This window comes from Empidonax traillii, unplaced genomic scaffold (assembly GCF_003031625.1).
Source record: "Empidonax traillii isolate 1590-97213 ecotype Southwest subspecies unplaced genomic scaffold, ASM303162v1 scaffold280:size897971, whole genome shotgun sequence".
Taxonomy (NCBI): Eukaryota; Metazoa; Chordata; class Aves; order Passeriformes; family Tyrannidae; genus Empidonax; species Empidonax traillii.
In genome coordinates this window covers 119,128-135,547 of record NW_020955473.1, presented here as the reverse complement: position 1 = coordinate 135,547, position 16,420 = coordinate 119,128, and the positions used below count along the sequence as shown (strand labels likewise).

The 16,420-nt window shown below is 39.8% G+C and overlaps 1 protein-coding gene across 2 annotated transcripts in view; it reads right to left on the bottom strand.

Annotated features, from left to right (window-relative positions):
• Positions 1 to 13,864, bottom strand: part of KIF5B (kinesin family member 5B) — a 33,206-nt gene extending 19,342 nt beyond the window's left edge. For both annotated transcript variants that reach the window (XM_027890170.1, XM_027890172.1), the window contains exons 1-8: positions 13,526 to 13,864; positions 5,373 to 5,460; positions 3,764 to 3,837; positions 3,196 to 3,300; positions 2,739 to 2,787; positions 2,364 to 2,419; positions 2,167 to 2,254; positions 589 to 713 (exon numbers count right to left, since the gene is read on the bottom strand). In XM_027890170.1, coding sequence (XP_027745971.1) covers positions 589 to 713; positions 2,167 to 2,254; positions 2,364 to 2,419; positions 2,739 to 2,787; positions 3,196 to 3,300; positions 3,764 to 3,837; positions 5,373 to 5,460; positions 13,526 to 13,651 — 711 coding nt within the window. In that variant the 5' untranslated portion in view covers positions 13,652 to 13,864. The remainder of the gene's footprint in view (positions 1 to 588; positions 714 to 2,166; positions 2,255 to 2,363; positions 2,420 to 2,738; positions 2,788 to 3,195; positions 3,301 to 3,763; positions 3,838 to 5,372; positions 5,461 to 13,525) is intronic.
• Positions 13,865 to 16,420: the final 2,556 nt, after the last annotated feature.

Here is a 16,420-nt window from a genome sequence, read left to right as displayed (position 1 = left end):
ATAAGGTCATAGAACAATGATGTAAGGAAAGACAACAGCCAGCAGAAACAAATGAAAAAAACTGAAGACAAAGACAGGGATAAACCCAGAAGCAAAGATGAAAAGAATGTCAAAAATCCAGCTCTTGAAAGGGTAATTACAGTACACATTTCTTTCCTTGTTTTAAGCCACTGACATAGGAAAGCAAGCCATCATTTTAAACACTGTTAATCAGAATACCAAGTTAAGAAACTTGGCATCACTATATGAGAAAATTCAGATATTCCACATCTATAGAACTCTTTATTCCAGTACCTAGTTAACCCACACACCTGTAGACTTTTTCTGTGCTCTCATACCAAAACTGAACTCTATCTTATTTCCCTACCCTAGTCCCTATTTACAAACCCTCACTGCAGAAATGCAGATCAGCTTAAAGTGGCAGTATCTAACAGCCAACCCAGCCTAGGATTCAGAAACCACGTTTTGAAGTCAAAATTAACACACCTCAGAAATGACACCCGAACAATCAGTATTACACTAATATAAAATACTTGACTGAAAAGAAAAAAAGAATTTTTCAGAGCAGAAAAAGAAACTTATAATTACCTTCTCACTACCTGCCAAGTCCACAAGGTAAAGTTTTCCACTTAGTTTCTGTTCTGTTTGAGTATTCTCTTGCTTTACATTAATAAGAAAAATACTATGGCTTCGGGAGCTGTGTTCATTCATATCTACAATTCAAAACATATACACTGTCAGAAAGATTTGCACAACCAAACTCTCTTAAAACAGCACCTTCCTACAGTGCAGCAAGAGATAAAAAGCTAATGCAGCTGTAATGTGTAATCCCTCAATGACAATAGAACCAGAGGCAGCAAAAGCAACGGCATCATCTAATAAAGCAACAAAGATCCAGTTTCCCTTGGGCTTCTATTAATACTCCATAAGCTCACTGATCAGGTTTGCTGGCCCATCAACACTTCCAATTTACTTTATTAGAACTGAAAGCATATTTAGGTTTTGATACCAGAATGCTTTTCACAGCCTTCCAGTGTATCACATTTTATCCTTCTGTGATAATTTGAACTAGATGGCCATAACCTTTCAGCCCTTTCTTGCACTGCCCCCTCTGCCATGAAACATGCAGAGCAAACAAGACTTGTTGAATTTAAAGAATTATTTTATATCATTAACAAAACTTAAGCAGACTGCAATCTGATTGTCTATGTCTTCTTCCTTTTAACTATAAATCCCTCACAGACCTAGAAGGACTGGCTTACTGATGCCACAGAAGCAGTTCAACACAGAATAATACCCTTCTATCCAAATTTTTGCTACTTCTCTTTATTTAGTGTGGTCCCCACTTCAGAACCTTACTATCTAAGAGCAGTGAAGTGCAAGTGCAAGACTGAATCCTTCCTTAAAAGGAACATCATAATTCTAATTTTGATCTTTAACCAAAGAAACGAGAAGAAAACCCTTTTTTTCTTAATGACTGTATATTCTTTTTTTTTTGAATCAAGAACTAGACACAGGAAGACTGTGAAACTCACCCTCAGTTTGGCTCTCAGACATTTCTGGCAGTCACCTCAGTTGCCAAGAACTCAAGTATTATTTTGCATTCACCTCATCTTTCCTTGTCTTTTTCCAACCCCTCTGTCAGTTCCTAATCCTGCTACTGGTATGAATTTGGAGACCCGTGACAGGGCTCCTTGTGACTCAGCTGCATGCTACTGCCAAAAATCTTGGGATACTGGGATGCTGCTTAAGTTTGCAGCACATCTGAATGTACATTCTGACCAGCTGCTCTTGGAATGTGACAGAATGGTCAAATTGTCAGTGAGCCACAGTGCCTTATTTATAGATTTCTAGGTTAATTGAAATAGATTCCACAAACTGGGATTTTGCACTGTTACTAAAGCAGAACTACATGTTTTTCTCCAGTGATTCAGATCTCCTTACTGACCACTTACTTTCTCCTTTCAATCCAAGTCTAAGCAATCATCTAACAAGAAATTAATTGAAATACTTGTTTTGGAAAGACACACTGAAACTACTTATGCCAGACCCTTCCAGAAACCTGAATTGTTTAACTAACTATTTTTGTCTTCTGTACTATTTTTGTACTTCCACACCAGAAGCAACTCAATAAGGCACTAAAAGGAAACAAAAGATAATACTTACTTGTAACTGCTACATGTCGATTTGATTTTCCTTCATCTATAGTATCCATAACTTCTTCTGGACTACATACAAAACGCTCTGTGCAACCCTTTGGAAAACAAAAGGGGTGAGTTTTAAAATAACACCACACCAACAACCCAGAAGTAAATGCTGTACACTAGGAGTGCAAGATGGAGATGTATCAGACTGATGCTCACCTTTACATAAGGAACTCTATTTTTGTCCTCATGAACAGATAAATTGGTCTTTGAAACTGGAAGAGAAAAAGTTCCAAAGCTAAGGCACATATGATTTCATGGTAAAATGAATGAATGCACTGTGTACAATGCATGGCCAAGTCATAAATGTTACCTCTCAGCAACACTTCATAAAAACTTAATATACAAGAAAGCACTACTACTGCAGCTTTAGTAATATTATAAAGATGAGCTCCATGCTTTCCTGTTTTGATATACCCTTATCATGTACAGGCTATTAGCATAACACAAACTTATTTATCATAAGGGGTTTTTTTTTAATAGCTCCCTCCAAAACAATTTACTTTCTATGTTCAATACAAATAAAAGGCTTACCATCCAAAAGGTCCCTTATTTTATCCAAGTATATTTCAAAGTATGACACCTAAAAGTAGGAAGAGGAAAAAGAGATACATCATCAGAAGGCAAAAATGCTTTGCTTTTTGATCGCAAGAATCCAGTGTGATTACTGTGACCTCCCACATAATAACACATCCAGCTCAAGTTCTTACGGCTGAACTAAAGACACCTTAAAGAAGAAAGGAGTTTCACCAAAAGCTTCAAACAGTATCAGCACTGCCACAGGTTATCAAGATAGCTACCATCAATGTTCAATTGAAACAAAATTAAACTGTTAACATAATTCTTCTCTAAGAAGAATTAATTACTTCACAAACAACTCAGGTTATCATTTTTCAAATTACAAGCATTTGAAACAAATACAGAATACCCATTTACCCACAGATTACCTTCCAGTTTTAATACAAAGTAAATAAGTAAAAATTAAGTTTACCTTAATATGAAACTCAAGATTCTCATCCATGGAGTAAATATAATTAAAAATATCTTGCACTATTCTTGGAATAATGCCCATTCCATCTGGGTCGTGAAGCTTCCCCTTATTAGAAAAAGATACAATAAAATTAACATTCATATTGAATCCAGCATCACAAACAGTATACAAAGGCAAAGCAACTGGTTTCAGTTAACAAATTAAAGTGCTGGCAGATACAATGCACTTATTCTGTCTATAAAGGAAAGTCCTGACCATCCATTTAGTCCCAGCATTTGCCAAAAGTGAAAAGAACAGATTCAGAACACTCCCAAACTACTGCAAGTGAAAATATGCTATTAACATCATTCTTGCATTTCTCATCCTGCTACTGAGGGCTGAAAAAAATACACTAATTGCCAGTCTCAGTCCTAAAAACAATAATGGAGTGCAAAAATGGTGTAATGAAAAGGGAAAGAAAATTAAAATTGCAAGAAGAAAACAAGCAGACATTTCTAGAAAGGTAACACTACTGCAATGCAAAGATGTGACAATGGCATTAAGAGAAAATTGTTTTAGTATTTCTTACTTCCATAGTGTGTGTCTTTCCAGATGATGTTTGCCCATAAGCAAAGATTGTTCCATTGTATCCCTCGAGTACATCTAAAGGGAAGGAGTATTTTCATTAGCACTCATTTCCTTCTTCTAAAGATAAGCCAAGTTAAATAGGATGCAAGCAGGCAGTTCATTAAAATGCCCAGCAAGTTAAATCACTCAGTGTTTGGGAACCCTGTGCTAGAGTTAGGGGGAGGGAACATCTTTCTCCCCACCCCTTTTAATGAATTATGCCATCATCAACTGTCTTAGAAGTTTCCTGTATTAGAAGCACCTGTTTCTTCAACCAGAAAATTCCAGAATTCAGAGTCAGAGACAAAAAGGAAATTGATACAATTGCCAGGCTGAACAGATAGTCTTTGATATCTTAGAAACCATGAGAATGTCATCATATTTTCTGCCTTCAGGGAAGTTTAACTGTCCAGTTATGACGAGAATGAGCTATGCCCTAAGTGTCAAGCATCTTACTCTTAGGTTTCTCTTCCAAATGACGAATGAACCAAGCCAAAGTTTTAGATTGACAGGTGAGGGGCTGGTGGGTTGGCTTGTTCATGAGTCAATTACTGTAGACTCACATCCTGTAGGCAAACTTTTATTTTCCAAAAACAAGTATGAGAAGATACTCCCAATGGGGAGGTCTTCGCCATTCCATCAGACCTGTATATCTATTAGTCCCACCACTAGAGTTCATTTGCCACTTGATGGCAAATCAGTTTTACACTGAGAAAAGGGGCAGTATTACAATTCTCAGTTCAACTCCAGTTTTTAAATGAGTAGACTTTTGATCTAATCCTGATTACTATTTAACTCATTAAAGGGTTCAGTACTTGCAGCAGCATGGATTTTCTGCAGCAATCCACTCTTCTAACGATCAAAACCCCCCTACATTCACCAAATACTCTCCTGTCACTAGCAGTTGGTATTTCAGGGGTTTCTGACATGACTTTGTAAAGCCATTTTGAAAGTTGTGTCAATTATTATTGATGTCCTCAGGAAATGAATCAATGTTATTTGCAAGAAAGCAGCTACTTGCTTACTACAAGAACTTACTGTGGCATATCCTTCTTTGTGACAAGACTTGATTTTCTAAAGCTACTAGCCCAATTCTGAAAATTCAGTTTTGGAGAAACTGTACACCCTGACGTGCACAGCAAAAACTCATATTTCACAAGTTTCATTTCCACTTCTATTCCTCCAAACAATCCTATGTATGATGTTTTTCACCAGTAAATTTTTTGGGGGACAGATGGACAACATACCTCAAACTTATTAATAAGTGTTACTTTGATTAATTTCAGACAAATTGTTTTAAACAATTATTGCACAGAACTGTAAAAAAAAAGCCCAACCCAGAACGTAACAGGTAAACATTATCAAGTGTTGCAATCTACTGAAACAGCAGGTTAAGCATTGACAGGATTTATTAGCTCAACTACAGGATGATTTTATACTGCCACAATCCATGTTGGCACTTATTAAACATGCAGAAGATAAAAGGCAGCAATAGAAGTATCAGTTTTCAACACTGAAACCCACATGAACATGAGACATTTTCTTATGGTAAAGCTGCTCTTCCACCTTACCTTTGACAATCTTTTTAGCACAGTCATTGTATACTTGTTCCTGTGATGTGTTTGACTGGAATACACGGTCAAATATATATGGTTTGGACTGCAAAGACATAAAAAGAGACAGAAGAGTCATTAAGATGCTGTAAGTGGAACTGGAAGGTGTTTGTTCATACAGTTTAGAAGCATCCTATACTGTCTCAGTCCAATCTTCTATTTTAAGCACACGAAGACTGTAACAAGGAAATCAGCTTATACAGTTGCCTAAATCTTCATATGCTTGCTTACAAGTAAGGCCTTGAATTAAATACATTTGGTTTCAAAGTGTTCACTAAATAGTTCTCCAAAGCTACTCTGCCACATGACCTCAAGGTAGTGGATTTACAAGGTTAGCCAATGCCTGGTCTGTACATCCAAGAACCCTTTATTCTCTTCTACCCCAGTTTACTATGGTAAACCCAAACTATTAAAAACAGCTTATACCCATGACACAGAACATCTTGGTATATTTGTTAAAAAAAACCTCACACCAAAAAGAAACATTCAGCACAAGAACTATTTTGCCATACATAATATCCTTAAAATAAAACTACCCCAACAGAAGAAAAGGCCATGTTGGAGGAAGGGAACATTTCACAAAAGACTCCTTTTGGAAAAGGCTACACGAAGAATTTTGAGAGGATTGTTGGATATTGTTTTGTTTTAAAAAAGAGATTTTCATAACAGTTCTAAGCACCTGACAGAACACTAGGATATGAACTATTATGCTCTTACAAAGACTTATATTTTACAAAGTTCAAATTTTTGTAAGACTTTCAGAGCTTGACTTTGTAGGTAGCCAAGCAGATGGGCAAAGTTTACAAAGGACCTAGGTCAGTTCACCACTGTTAAACTCTCTGCAACAGTTAAGTGTTCCATTTTGCCTAAATTTAATTCATTATCATCCTCCCCCAAGGATATTCTGGAACTGCCTCTCTGGCAAAGGAACAAGTATAGTTTCTATCTTTCATCCACCCACCACATTTCCCTTCCCCAGCCTGACCTTCCATTTGTCTTTTAACAACGTCTAGCACCACACCAAAGCTTTTTTAGATTCAACATATATTTATCCAGGCAGAGGCCTTGAATTCAGATGTAGGAGCTCCCTCTTGGAAAAAAACAATTAAGTGTTCACTGTACAAATAAGTTCAAGAAACCACAAGACTCAGTAGGCAGAAACTATCCCTAAGGTGCTGAAGTTTGTCAGAACACTTGTTTCACAGCAAGGAAAGCACAAGCCTCCTCGATTACTCATTTTAGCTTCAAATACACCTCAAATCCCTCTGTTCTACAGGTAGGATTGAGGCCATTACATACACCAGGAGACAAACAACTAACAAGTTCTAGTAACCCTGAGGTAAGAAAATGAAGGGTGAGAACACGTTACACAAAAGGAAGTCACTGTAGAAAGGATGGCACCAGCTACACATTTTCTTTCTCACTAGAAGCTGTAGCTTCAAAATGCCTCCAAATTCACAGATATCAATCAGCTACATCACAAAACATTAATCAGATCTGTTTCATGCTCAAGTGCATATTTATATGCACCAAAATAATTCCATTTTGGAGCATCATATTTACCATTGCACATTGGAAAAATATAGTGAGAAAAGTAATAGTGTCCAATGTCACAACAAACAATTCACAAGGCATTAGAAATTTGTGTCTTTGTGCTTGTCAGATTTAAACCCTCCTTCAAATTATTGCTCCAGAAAGTACATAGATGAAAATTATTTCAACTAAGTTGACTTGAGAAGAATTAGGGAAAGTTTCTTGATACAATCTTCTGACAGTCTATGGAGCAACTGTTAACAATACTCACTATTTCTCATAGATCTCAACATCTCTGATCTTTGCTGTTCCCAGCAAAGCATGACAACAATGGGAATGGAAAAGTACATTCAAATGTCAACATTATTTTGCATAGTATGTGTTTGAATGTATACATACACATCATTGTGTATTTATATATTACTACAGAATATTTCTGATGCCAAAGAGCAGGAAGAAGGAACTGTAGGCATAACCTGCATTAATCTGCAACTATCCTGCAGTCTACAGGTATTTGCAGCAGGTTCTAAAAAAAGCTTCCCTTCTCTACATTTTTAAACAACATTTAGAGGGGTTTGTTTGGTTTTTAATTATTCTGCCAAACAAAGGTTGACTGAATCAAATTATTCTTTTTCTGTGTTAAAGAAAAATTTTACTTATTTGAGAGCAATCTGCAGACACAGAATACTTATAGATTATCTACTCTCCAATTGCCACTGAAATGATTCCATAAGAGACAGAGTCACATTACAGTATCTCATACAACCACAGTCCCTTTTGTTTTACAGAATGTTAATATAAAGAATATGGTGAATGCCACGGACTAATAATAAGGAAATAGACAGGAAATCAAGCTGCAAGAACTTTGCTCAGGCAGTAATGCCTTTAATTGATCTTGTTTATTTATACAGTGAAAGCTGTTAGGCACATGGCAAACTCCAAGTTCCCTCAAGTTAACAACTGTTGCAAAAATAGCCACAGAATTTAATAACTCTGGCCAAAAGTATCTTCACGAGGATACCAGTATTACAGGTTCCTAGATGAAGCCACAATACAACCTCAAAGCAGTCAAAAATGCCACTGCATATTTCTCTCCCAAGTCACAGTACTTTTATCGCACCTATGAAAATCCATATTAGATAGGTCTCTGTTTCATCATCACCGAATCAATAGTAGGTTTAGAGCAGCAGGTTCCAGGATGATTATGTTTTAAGAATTCAAATTACACCCACTCAGCACGATTTCACATCTTTGACATCTGCAATGCTATGTCTTATCACTTCTCCTTACATTCTACTTTCTGCTGTAAACAAAGCTAAAACAGTATTACACAGATTACCGTGCCCTAGAAAGCCTCCTCATTACCTTTAAGAGATTAATCAAGAAAGATTAAGTGCCAGATATTTTTTCTATACCAGATCCTTTTCTTCCCCAAGCAGTAAACAATCAAATCGAATGATGAACTGAAGACACAAAAGGTCCAAGCAACATTACCACATGGCACAGTAGCAGTGCCACTACCTTGGTATGAGGCTGCTTTGGCATAGTCCAGAAATCTTCAGCAGATGTTGCTCAAATTCTATTAAATATTTAACACATATGACCTATAAGCAACACATAAAATAGCAACCAAATAAGCAGAACTTCTGACTTCCTCTCAGCAAAGAAGTTAGCTCCTTGCCTAGCATTTCTTCTGTCAGTTGTCAACCACAAGACAACTTCAGCTCCTACTGCTGCCTGTACTGAAGGAATATGGTCTCACAGCAAAAACTTGGCAAGTGTTCTAACAGGCCTCAAAAAACTACATTTGCCAACATGATTTAGCAGGAGTTAAACTGAATCTTAATAATTAAGTGCTTATGTAGAAGTACACAGTTCCACAACCGTCTTGAAGACTAGTTACCCATTACACTCATAAAAGGATGCTCAACCCACCTAAATTATACAAAATGTAAAGCATAAGTGAGTTTCTTTGGAAAAGTTTTTAAGTCAATAACTTCAATAAGGACTATGGAAAAATCTGCAATAACAACTACACTGAAATCTTACCTCAAAAGTAAGAGAGAAACTTATCTCCAGAGAAGAAATTGTAAAAAACCTTCATACGGCTATTGCAACTTTCCATAAACTACAGAACTATTTATTTCTAAGAACACTTGAGTTCACCTCACTTTTTATGCATTAATATCTGAAGCTAAGTCAGCAGTGAAAATTTATTTGAAAAAAACAGTTTTTCTACCTCAATATATCCAGCAGCTCTTCAGTGCTTTTTGCTGGAATGGACGGTTTAACCCATGTCATACTCACCCATGTCAGCCTATTCTCAGTGACAGGATGAAGTAGCACACAATGGGCCTACTTTCCCTTTAAGTTCTGCATCTTTATCAAAGAATGTTCTCCTCATCAGTGCAAAATATGTTAAAAGAATAATCCCACGTGGAATAACTTCTGGAAAGTATGATGCCAAGCACCTGACTCAGTTCTTCCTGTTGCTAAGCTAAGGTATTGCTGCTTTGACACACCTAACTGAGTCCAACACTGCAAATGGGTGAAAAGGCACAGTTACAAAATAGTATTTTATATTTAGGATAAGGAAAGAGGATTTTCTTCTTGTCCTAGCTCCATGCACACAAAAGTGCAGCTGATACAGAACAGTTGGCGGATCTCAGCTATCTTTGTCTTATTTTCCTTATTTCTGTGCAATACTACAACTCAAGTATCAAGTTTTACAGCAGTTATTTATTGTTACAGAATGACTAAAATGTGATTTTGTTTAAAATATTGTGACTAGAAGCTCAATTTCCAGCATCAAAATAGGGAATAATTTTGGAACAAGAGTTTCAACCAAACTTTGCCTTAGTAAAAAGCTTTTTCTAAAGAGAAAAGCAAACACTCCTGGCATAAAAATGGTCACTGAATTTCAGAACAACAACAACAACAACAACAACAAAAAAAAAAAAAAAAAAAAAAAAAAAAAAAAAAAAAAAAAAAAAAAAAAAAAAAAAAAAAAAAAAAAAAAAAAAAACCAAAACCAAACAAGTATGAGTGAGGTGTTTCTAGGTAAGTGGCACAGCAGCCAGAGAGAACAGCTCTCCCCTTACAGATTACTGTAACATAGAATATTTGCTTTCTGTTAAACCATCATACCAGTATCATCTGAAAATCATCTTTATTATTCACCACTTAATGGAATGAAGTAAGAAAAAAATTAGAGAATAACTCTGGGAGAATAGTATTATTTCAGCTACAGATTGCAATTTCTCATTCATGATTAAGGTTGCACTGTAGACATGAAGCATTTTTATCTGTGTGTCTCTAACAAAACAGTGCTTTTCCTTCATGTTAGCAAATAACAGCAACTAAAAAGTTGCTTGAAGAAGGCATCTTGCTTCTTGCATTTATACAGTCCAGCACAGCCTTCAGCAGCACATAATTTACCTTTCCCTTTTGAAAAATTTGCTGCCAAAAGCTGCAGTAGTAGCAAGTGATCTTCATTACCTGATTCTAATATAAATGAAAGCAAGGCTAGGTTTAAGTTATGATCCAACACTAGTTTAAAAGACCACGAAAAAGAAATCTAAATGTCTCAAGCTCTTTCCAGGATCACAGGGATTACATCTTACAGTCAGAAATCCCTGAGTACTCAGTAGTGTATCTTTGGGGCAGTTTTAAGATGAGCAAGATGAGGTATAGATGTGCTATGCAGAACTATAAAGCTTGAAAACTGTAAAGCTTTTTGAAAAAATAAAGTACCTAATGCTATATCAGATTGCTATTCCTCCCTGTTACATCTTACTGAAACCCATGAGCAAATTTCTATCAATTTTTGTATACAGGTATATTTTTAATGTTTAACATCAAAGTCATATACTCATAATGCGTCATCCTATGATCTATTTTAACAAAATCCTTATATTTAATTAACAGGAAGAGACATTAGGAAAAATAGCTAATAGACTATTAATAGGGAAAGAAGCCATCTTGAATTAATACTTTAAAAGTTCTTTACTAGTTAAAAAAGTTTCAGAGTCTGCTCTTTAAAACAGACCAACACCCTATGTCCCCTCACATTGCTGTTGCACACTAGTTACAGTTAAACAAGTATTTTATCTAACACAAATCAAAATGACTCACTTGCCCAGAAAGACAACGATGACATTAATTACATAGGAGCTAGGAAGAGAAGGGAGGATAGCTCGCTCAGAGGTGACAGAAAGGAGGAGTGTTTGGTTATAGTCACCAATTCTCCTCCACACCCTCCTCCAGAGGAATCAAATCTGCAGTCTGGGATAAGCCCTGTTTCCTCTGCCTCCCAGTTTTCACCTCCCATCTACCATTACAGGCAACTCCCAAGTATTATTAAAGCAGCCTTCACTGTTCCAGACCCAGCCAACCCAGAAGGTGCAAGTCCTCCAGGAAGCTGAGGAAAGCAGCTATAAAAAAACAGCAGCAGCTTAATTACTGTTCAACAGGCAGCCAATAAGGGCAGAAATGAAACAGCTGAAGTAACCAAACAGAGCTTATCAAGGAATGTTTTTAGAAACTGTTTCATGAGGACTGTTTCTGTTACTATCCTTCCCTGGGCAATTCTGCAACACAAACACAAGCGTGGCTGGCTTCTGACTCAGGTTAGAAGGTCCTTAAACTTGTAAAAAGTTAGCTTGCTAAAAAAACAAAAAACAAAACAAAACAAAAAAACACAAACAAACAAACAAACAAACCACATACAAACCCAAGTTAAAATAATTATCTCAACAATTTTACAGAATTAAGTAATGATTCTGAGAACATCGACCATGTCCTATAACCACCAGTATAAAAGCAAAATCACATATTATCAATACTTCATTAAGATTTTGTGAAACAGGACACAAATAGTGTCACTGCTACCCAACCTAATCATTTTGGGGCATTTTCCCCCAGCTCAGACAGAGCATGTACTGGACCCAGGACCCCTGGGGAATTTTTTTGCTGTGATTGTTACCAGTGCAGAAATCACCAAAGTAAAACTGGCAACAATAAACAGTAACCCTGAGCAGAAAGCCCCATGTGATCCCTCAGGAGCACACCATCAGACTGTTCTACTGTTCCACCTTGGCACAATTTACATTTCAGGTAATTTTAAAGCATACTTGAAGAGTATCTTAAAAATATAAACTTTTGTTTATACTAGGACTAATGAAAGAAAATGTGGAAAATTAATTTTTTTAAGTGAGAAAACATCAAGGTTTCTAAACTAAATTACAGGTTTCAAACAGATTATGCAGTGTCACAATGAATGGGCATTCACTGATGGAATGAGATCATTTGTTCTTGTTAAATTTTCCATTTTCCAGGACTGGTTCCTTACTCTCAGTTTACCTGCACAATCTCAGGATGAAGAGATACATTCCAAGATAGCAACTTGCCAGCTGAAATAAGCCCAAATTACCTCATTTCAAAAGCATGCTATAGTTTTTGTCACTCCAGACTCAAGGAATTCCATATTTTATAGACAAATTCATCTGAATATTAACAGACTAAAGCACTAGTATTTCCTAACTCATACAAAAAAAAGTATTTTATTAGATCACCTCCTGCAATTTCAGATAGTTCGCAAAAAAGTTATTGGCAGTCTCAAAAAAAAACAGAAAAAACCCACAAACTTTGAAGACTGACATTTAAATAACTGACATTTAAATTACTTTCAGCAATGTAGAACCAGCACTGTCCCAAGAAAAATATTTACATGAAAACAAAAAAGTTAACAAAAATAAAACAAGCATTAGGACTAATGTGTGTTTATAAAACAACAACCAAACGAGGCACTAAACTACTGTACTTTATTTTTATATTCCAGTTCCACTTCGTATCTAAATACGACCCAATGAACAAAAAGCAGAGGATTATCTTTTCTCCTCTAACATCCAGATTGTTTTATAACAGGCCTCGTACCTTGCAAGGAGACTTCAGTTAAAACACATTTACAACCGTGCAGTAAGGCAAATATCTGTTTATTCTGATTTAACAACAGCAACAAGAAGTTATTAGCTGACGGCTGATGTACAAATCGCAAGCATCAATGCGCTGGAGCCTGCTCTGTTGTGCTGCATTTCTTCCCCAAAACTCTCCGCAGGCCATTACCCGGCGGCAGCTCCCACGCGTGCATTTGGAGCGGGATTTAGCGGTCACACATCCCGGACAGCCCGGCCGGGGGACTCACCGCAGGACCTGCCTTCACTCCGCACCTCGTCCCTCGGCCTCTCGCCGGAGCCTTTGTCAAAGGTCTCCTGACCCGCCCGCCCCGCCGTGTCCCGGCAGCCCCACGGCCCTCAGCCCCCGCCGCGCCTCGCCCGGCCGTTCCCACATCCCGGCCGGCCCACCCCGCCCGCAACTCTGCCTGCCCTCCTCCCCTTCCCCCACAGACCCCGAAAATCCGCCCCCCTTCCCACGGCGTCCCCGCCCGGGGGCCCTCCCGCCTCTCACCGCGCCCATCCCCGCGGCGTCTGACCCCGCCGACCCCCGACATCCCCTCCCTCCCTCCCTCCCTCCTTCGCTCGCGGCGCCTCCCGCCGCTCCAGTCCGGGCTGGCCCCTCACCGCAATGACGACGGTATCCTCGCCCTGGAACTTGGCGATGTACTTGTCGCCGCGGGCCACTTCGGACTCGTTGAGGGGCCTGAAGCGACACATCACTTTGATGTTACACTCCGCCGGGTCCGCCATCTTAGGCCACCGCCGCCTCCGGCGCGCTCAGCTCCGCCGCCGCCCGCTGCTTGCAGCCACACCGCCCGCGCCGGGGGGGTCTCGCAAGCCGCCGTGGCCGGGAAGCCCGCGCCCGCCCCGGCAGGAGGGAAAAGGGAAGGGCTCCTTCCTGGCCGCCGCCGCCGCCTCCCGCGCTCACTTCCTCCCCAACATGGCCCCAGCCATGGCGGTGCAGCCGCGGCTCCCGCCCCGCCCCGCCCCGCCGGGGGGATGGCACGGTGACGTCACCCTCCGCAGCGCCCGCCCCGCCCTGTGCGCAGGCGCGGCGCTGCCCCAGGGCGGGCGGGGGCGCTGCCCGCGGGGCCGCCGGGGGCGGGCGGCAGGGGCGGGGCTCCCTCAGGCGGGCTGGGCTGCGGCGGCGCCGCCCGCGGCCGCTGTCTCTGTCCGGCTGCGCTTGGAATCGTAGAACCATGGAATTGAGCTCCAAAGAATCGTAGAATTGTAGAATCGTCAAGGTTGGAATAGACCTTTGAGATCGTCCAGTCCAGCCGTCCACCCGGCGCTACCACTAACCGCTGAACCACATTACTCGGCGCCAGATCCAGACGCCTCTTAAACACCTCCAGGGATGGTGATTCCACCACTTCCTTGGGCAACCTGGCACCGCCTCGGTTCCCTCAGCATAGAGCAGCCACACAGAATTACTGAATCACAAAATCAATTAGGTTGGAAAAGACCTCTACTGAGTCCAAGCTCTGACTGACCACACCACCGTGTCACCTATGTCACCATGTCATGGCACTCAGTGCCACATCCAGCCTTTGCTAGAAACCTCCAGGGACGGTGACTCCACCACCTCCCTTGGCAGTCCATTCCAATGCCTAATCACCCTTTCTGTGAAGAATTTCTTCCTAATGTCCAACCTAAACCTGCCCTAGTGCAGCTTAAGACTACATCCTCTTGTACTATCTCTACTTGCCTGGGAGAAGAGAAGGACCCCCACCCGGCTACAACCTCCTTTAAAGTAGTTGTAGAGAGTGATAAAGTCACCTCTGAGCCTCCTTTTCTCCAGGCTGAATATCCCCAGCTTCCGCAGGCTGCAGTTATCAGGCTGCATGGAGGGATGAGACCTCTCCCAGGCACAGGGCACCGACTCATCCTGGTGGGGCTCCTGCCTCAGCCCCACTGACAGCCGGTGTTGGAGAGATGTTGCGACACGACCCTGTCACCAGCAGAACTACGAGCAGGGCAGTGCTGGGGAGAGCCAAGCTCTGTATGTGCGACAGAAAACTGAGAGGCTGGGTGTGAAATAATGGCTTCAAGATGGCAGTTGAGATAGAAACCTATGATATTTGGAGATTTTTTTGTTTTCATTTCTTTTCCTGGCTCAGAAAGGGAAAAAAAATCCACATTTGTGAGGTGTTCAGCCATGTCAGGGAGCTGCCAGTGTTTGCCAAAGTTCCTGTGATCCTTGTTGCCTGTGTGTCTCTTGGAGCTGGAATCTGGCTAGTGGTATCAGAGCACGCGGCAGCCCACGGCTCTTGGTGTCATCCCCAGGGATGGAGTCTCTCACGATCTCTTCATCCCAATTTGCCAAAAAAAAAAAAAAAAAAAAGTCTGCACAGTAATTCTTTTAAGCTTAGTTTATTGCCAGTTTTACTAATTTATTACAGGGAATCTAATTTTAATCAGTCAAAACTTACTGACTGTGTCTAGACAAAAATCATCAGGTGCACCATTCTGATAGAGATTTCCAACAGTCTCATGACTTTACAACTGTGCCTCTTACATCCAGACATGAACTTTCAGATTGGAACAAAATACAGACTCGCAACTTGGCTAAGTTCAGTCAGTTTCCTAACAGAAATCATGACTTGTGCTGGAAATTTTTCAAATAGCCTTGAAGTTAATTAAAAAAAAAAAAATTAAGGAGCCTTTATCTTAAATTAGTAAATTTTAGTAGGGCAGAATGACTCAGAATAGCTGTGTCCTTCCCTTAAAAGTGTTCTTTTTTCATTAAAAAAAGAGGGGAAATATTATGAATTTTAACAGGGACCATCTGTAATCAGGCATCCCCATCTTCAAGACTTCTCAGTTCAGGGGTTTCAATGCTGTGTTTTCACTTAGGATAGGTGTGCAAGGCAAACACAGCTTCAAAACTGCTCCACATGACAATAGAATTGCCTAATAATCTAGTTTCATCTATAGGTTCTTTTCACATAGTAATACGAAAAATATTTCTTTGCTTAGTTTATCTTATGAGGTAATCTAAGTCTTCTAAATTGAGGTCATGTTGAAACAAGTTTATTTTTCTGCTGTGATTAAAAATGCTGCAGGACTGTGCTGTCTTATGCAGGGCAGCAACATATCCCTATCTACCAGCAAATGTGGAAATAGTTGTCTGGAAAAGCTAAGATATAGGCTCAGTCTGTAGAAGGTGCAGTGCTGCTCCACATCATCTAGCATTTGAGGTATATATAGATACCTCTACAGTTCTGTTTGTCTGTATTTTCAATAAAATGTTTTAAATGTAATTGTTATTAACCTTTATGTGTCAGAAAGCCTCTTTCTGTTGATTGCTATTTTAACATCTTGGTTGAGGAAGAAACCTCCGATTCTCAAGAAAACAGATGCTTGGGCTTGCTTACCTTTTCAGTTTTACATAGCAGACACAAAGACAACACAGACGTGTAGGAAATTACTCATTGTAGCCATGATGAAACAGAAAATGTCAGCATGTGAACTCTGCAGGAAGGACTGCCCACTGTGAAGCTATTGGGTCTGTGCAAG